We start from the raw sequence: 5,366 nt of genomic DNA, 5'->3' as shown, positions 1-5,366 counted from the left end.
AGAAGCTCACAGTTAGTTACAGACGTAGCCTACATCCCATAAATCGGTAAGATTTCATAGGCCTACCGTGGGTAAACATATATAAAGAACAGTACAGTAAAGGTAATATAATTTTTTTCGAAGGCCTTGGAAAAGGTAATTTACAATCGAGTTTCCTCATTTATTTCGAAATATGACATACTTTATGAAAAGCAGTTCGGTTTCAGAAAAGGATATAGTACATCTATGGCCCTTATTGATCTTACTAGCAAAATTGTTAATGCATTTGAAAATCGCCATCTTGCGATTGGACTTTTTATAGATCTCTCCAAGGCTTTCGACACAATTGATCACAATATTCTCTTATTTAAATTATCTCACTATGGAATTCGTGGCCCCGCACTTACCCTTTTCAAAAGTTACCTCTCCAACCGGACCCAGTGTACTAAATATTCTACCTCTATATCAAATTACAGACCAATCACTTGTGGAGTTCCTCAAGGTTCTTTACTGGGTCCCCTCCTTTTCATTTTGTACATCAATGATATCCATCAATCTTCTAACTTACTTAATTTCTTCCTTTATGCTGATGACACCACTGTTTTTTATTTAGACCATGATATCCAATCATTATTTGATACTGTCAACTCCAATCTGATTCCCTTGTCCCAATACTTTGCTGCTAATAAACTTTCAATTAACCATAACAAATGTAACTTCATCTTGTTTGGGACCCCACAAAAGTTAAAATGTATTGATACCACTCCTTTTAAAATTTTTATCGATAATTATGACATACCCTCTGTTCAGTCAGCTAAGTTCTTAGGAGTTCATCTTGACAGTGGCCTATCATGGAAAAAACATATCCACGAAATTGAAAACAAAATTTCAAAAAGCCTTGGTATTATTTTTAGATTATCCCCATTTGAACCCACTTATATTGTTCGTATTCTTTACTGCTCTTTAATCCTTCCTTATTTGAGCTACTGCAACATTGTTTGGGGCAATACCTATTTATCCAATATTACCAGACTTCAAGTTCTCCAAAAAAAAAAAAAAAGCTATTAGACTTATATCTGGCGCTCCACCACGGTCTCACTCCTCTCCCCTGTTCTCCAAGTACCGAGTACAAATAAACTGCATCAGTATTCTTTTTTTTTTTTTTTTTATAGATTTGTGAAGCACCGTTATGGAGGCAAATACTGGATTTACTATTGTTGACCCGGAGCAACCTGTGACCAAAACGGTAACGTTCATGCTTCGCAAACCCGTTAGGAGGGGCAAGGTAAAATCCACCGCCATAACCCAAATTGTTTGTGGCTCTTGTTGCCTCTGTACGGGAATCTGGCTACTTATACAAACTTTAAATCTTGATCGTTTTGTAAACTACGCTCTAATTACTTTAAGTGCATGTGTAAGTATCATTTAAGTCATATTTTAATTTTGTTGCTATTTTTTATTCTCATGGACCAGGGTTCACAAAGGGGTGGTGCCAGTGGAGCCTTTCCGTTGGGAGAAGCTGGCCTAACTACAAATTGTCAGGAAAAAAAAAACAATACCGTATAGGTGTTTTCTACATACTAGTAGACTATCTATAAATCGATTAAATAAGTCTTTAAAACCCCTAAATTGTCATTTTTAGGCCCGACTACGTCCACTTTGCTCTCGTCGGGGCCACCCTTCGGAGACCTCGTTTCCCCTTCGCCATTGTCAGCCAAATCCTGGCGCCACCCTTGTTTACCCAATATTCATACGATTTTTTGTTTATAAGGCCTTAATATTTATAATATTTGCAGTCATGCAAATCATTAATTATCCAGGGGCGGATCCAGAGATGTAAAAAAAAGGGGGGAGGGGTGGGGCGAAAGTTGGGCCGACAAGACAACACCATCATAGGGGTCCGGGGGCATTCTTGTGTTCTAGACGCCCGAAAATAACATTTGAGGCGTTCTGGGCTATCATTTCCTTTTCTTTTTCTTTCTTTTTTCGCCTCCCCCACCCCCTAAATCCTTCCCTGTTACCAGCTTTGCCAATATATTTTGAAGAATTTCTTTTAGTTTTTAGTTGAATTAATATACTGTACTTGGTTCTTTAATATATAGACTAAAAGTTTTGAAACTTACAATGACAGTTTCGGTCGCTAACAGCTACCATTATCAAATGACTGGAATGCATATCATGCCTGATCTGATGTAATCAGGGGCCCTCCTAGTGTGGTTGCGGGGCCGGATTAGTGAGAAAGTTGATGTGCATCCTCTTCTCTGTTCATGTTGTTTTCTTTCTTCCTGATCCATATGGATTTTTAATCCTTCTACTTTGGGCCCTGAGGTGTTTCCAAACTGGAATTTGATTATGTTTTACCATTATGACATGTCCTGTGACGGCCGATTTAAAACTGTCCTCTGAGACCGAACCCCTCACGTCTGTGCTCTCTTTAATATTTTCTTCAACCTCTTTACAATGTTCACCTAGGCGGACGTTAAACTTTTTACCGGTCTCTCCAATGTAAATTGTGTCACTATTAGCACATCCTACTTGATAGATAACTCCACTGGTGTTGCTATAGGGATCTTATCTTTCGGGGGTGGATCATTGGCTTCTCAACATTAGGGACACCCAATACCTATACTGTAAAGCAAGATAAAAGAGAGTATGAAACTAATAAATTAATAGCAAAATAAATAAATTAAGATAAAGTTGACAAAATAATCAAACGGAAATAAGTATTATATATACAAAAAAAATCAATCATATCATTTTTAATTTAGGCCCTTGAAAATGAAGAAAATCAACATAAAAACTAAATACGAACAATTGAAGAAAAAATTAAATGAAATTACAATAAGAGAAATATGAAAATAGCTTTTGAGGGATAATTTAAAGAAGGAGTAAGTAGAAAGGAAATATTATTTTTTCTGTCCGACTTTCGGCAGAAAATGTTACAAGAGTCTTATTTCAGCTTCAGCACATATTTAGGCCTATTTGAATTTACTTTCCATAAAAAATGATATCGGTGGAATTAAAAACTAGTATTTATGTTAAATGTTATCAATTTGTTTTATATCCTTTTTCTTACACCGTAAGCTGTACATTCCATCTGGAGTAATCGGTCTGCTAGCAGCCTCCAACAATAACATATCCACAGTAAGTTATTTTTGTTCTCATTTCTTGACGTTTAACAGGCAGGCTACAATAGCTTTATATGGACATAAACATGTAGAAGGGCCACATGGTATATGTAAATCATATATATTAGTGTGCATAAGATATATATATATATATATAAATATATATATATATATATACCAGTTATAGTTTAAATGTCAAAAAATCTCATTTTTTAAACAAAAAAAAATCATGTTTTCCCTTTGGAAAATACCACACAGTGAACACAATGTGAAAAACTATGTGTTCACATAGTGTACACATACTGCACCACAGTGTGTGCACTGTGTGTTCGCAGTGTGTACACTGTGTGTTTACAGTGTGTACACTGTGTGAATAACTCATTGACTATATGAAATTGGTGAGGTTTTCACACTGTGAACTGTGTGAAACACAGTGTGTACACACAGTCACCACACAATAAACACAATGTCACCATAGTGTAGCCACACAATTAACACACTGTCCCCACACAGTGAACATAGTGTTTCCATAGTGTCACCACACAATAAACACAGTGTGTTTACAGTGTGTTCACTCTGTGGACTATGTGAAATTGGTGAGGTTTTCATTGTCCCTATAGAGTAAACATAGTGTCACCCCACAATAAACACAGTGTGTTTACTCTGTTGACTATGTGAAATTGGTGAGGTTTTCACAGTAAACACATTGTTGTCATATCTTGCCAACATACAGTAAACACAGTGTTAACACATAATATTATTGACTATGTGTTATTTGTGAAGTTTACACTAAACTGTTTGTTCTACAGAGATTCAGTGTCACCACGCAGTAAAACCATCACATGCACAATCTCAAAGTTCTCACCTTCATCCTGCAAGACACAACAAAAATAAAATATTAACAGTTTTAAAATTGATAAAATAAACATTTATTAAACTAACTTTTAAATACATATATAAGCACTTTCATAAGATTATTGCATAATAGTATGACGAATTATGTATTTGTTATAACATTTTTAAGTTTAAAACATACATTAGTCAAATGTATACAGTAACTGCTTCACACTAAAGGTATTGTTTTGCTTAAAATTAGTCAAGGATTTTAATAGTTAAGTTAATGTAGCAATGAGTTTACAATTGTTTAAATTATTTTTATTGCATATAGACGAACAGTTACTTAAAGCATGCTGCAGCTCATCTGTAGGATATGAAATAAACTTTAAAAAAATCTAATTACAACACTTTGCTAAGTTACCTTTAGCAAAGATAATTACAATTACAATTTAAAATTAAAAAATTACTGCACATTAAGCGCCTGTTGTTAAACATTAGCTGCTGTATCCATTCTCTTTGACATGGAGCGCCTTGTATCTTCACATATTTTAGTCATCTTGGTTTTTACAGCTGCTGACTGGATATCTAGGTATTCTGAAATTATATAAAAAAATATTGTCACAAAACTTCCAAAATATGAAAAGTAGGCCTATCTATCTAAATGAGAATTACATTGTTCTTATAAATTTCTAGGTTCGAGTAGAACTGTATATGCAGCAATAATTTTGAAATTGACATGTTCGAAAGACAATTAGATTCATAAATTGTGAACTTTAATTGCTAAACCCGGAGTACACCATGAGACTCATGTCAGCATGACAACACAAACTTGAGTAGTGACATGTAATAGCAAGTATCACGCAACATAATGCTGCAATAACAGTGGCCTGCTAGCTTCATTATTTTAATGGTGTTAATGTGGGACTGTAGGTTTCATTATTGCTGACAATACTGTATTCTAATGTTTAATGTGTAGATATGAAATATTAATTTATTTACTGTAATTGAATCGTGGAGCAATGAGGTATACATAAACTTTTTAACGGTCTTGGGGCAAATGTCAAATTTTGTTTACAACTGTTGAATAGTACATTGCTTGTACTTTTAGTAATTCAACATGGTAATATTAAGTCTTTCTAAAATCAACGGTCGTAAAGCAGACAATTTACTATAATGCAATTTACTTACTGTAATACATTTGCTGTTGTCTTAAATTAAAACACAAATGGATTATTTAAATCTCATAAAAATAAATAGAAAATTAACTTACCAACTATTGCAGATACTGTATATTTTTTGTTTGTCATTGCAGCACATACCAGTCTACTTGCATGTTGGCTTTTTTAAAGATGCAAAATAGTCCTTTGAGACAAAATGTATCTAGTGCAACCTGAAAATAAAGAAAGTTCTTAAATTAGTAAA

At 34.2% G+C, this 5,366-nt stretch overlaps 1 protein-coding gene and 1 long non-coding RNA gene across 4 annotated transcripts in view; one reads left to right on the top strand and one right to left on the bottom strand.

Moving 5' to 3' along the window:
- The window catches only part of LOC117118546 (amyloid beta A4 precursor protein-binding family B member 1-interacting protein-like), a 44,375-nt gene that overhangs the window by 5,337 nt on the left and 33,672 nt on the right, over window positions 1-5,366 (top strand). For all 3 annotated transcript variants that reach the window (XM_033263165.1, XM_033263166.1, XM_033263164.1), the window contains exons 2-3: window positions 1,152-1,393; window positions 3,064-3,123. In XM_033263165.1, the coding sequence (XP_033119056.1) occupies window positions 1,169-1,393; window positions 3,064-3,123 (285 nt within the window). In that variant the 5' untranslated portion in view covers window positions 1,152-1,168. The remainder of the gene's footprint in view (window positions 1-1,151; window positions 1,394-3,063; window positions 3,124-5,366) is intronic.
- LOC117118549 lies at window positions 4,335-5,345 on the bottom strand. The gene is made up of 2 exons (XR_004447061.1): window positions 5,215-5,345; window positions 4,335-4,538 (listed from the first exon to the last, which is right to left on the bottom strand). It is a non-coding gene; the product is annotated as an uncharacterized LOC117118549 (long non-coding RNA).

This window comes from Anneissia japonica, unplaced genomic scaffold (assembly GCF_011630105.1).
Source record: "Anneissia japonica isolate Jap-2015-1 unplaced genomic scaffold, ASM1163010v1 scaffold287869_len1821871_cov162, whole genome shotgun sequence".
Classification (NCBI taxonomy): Eukaryota; Metazoa; Echinodermata; class Crinoidea; order Comatulida; family Comatulidae; genus Anneissia; species Anneissia japonica.
This window is presented reverse-complemented; position numbering and strand designations above follow the sequence as displayed.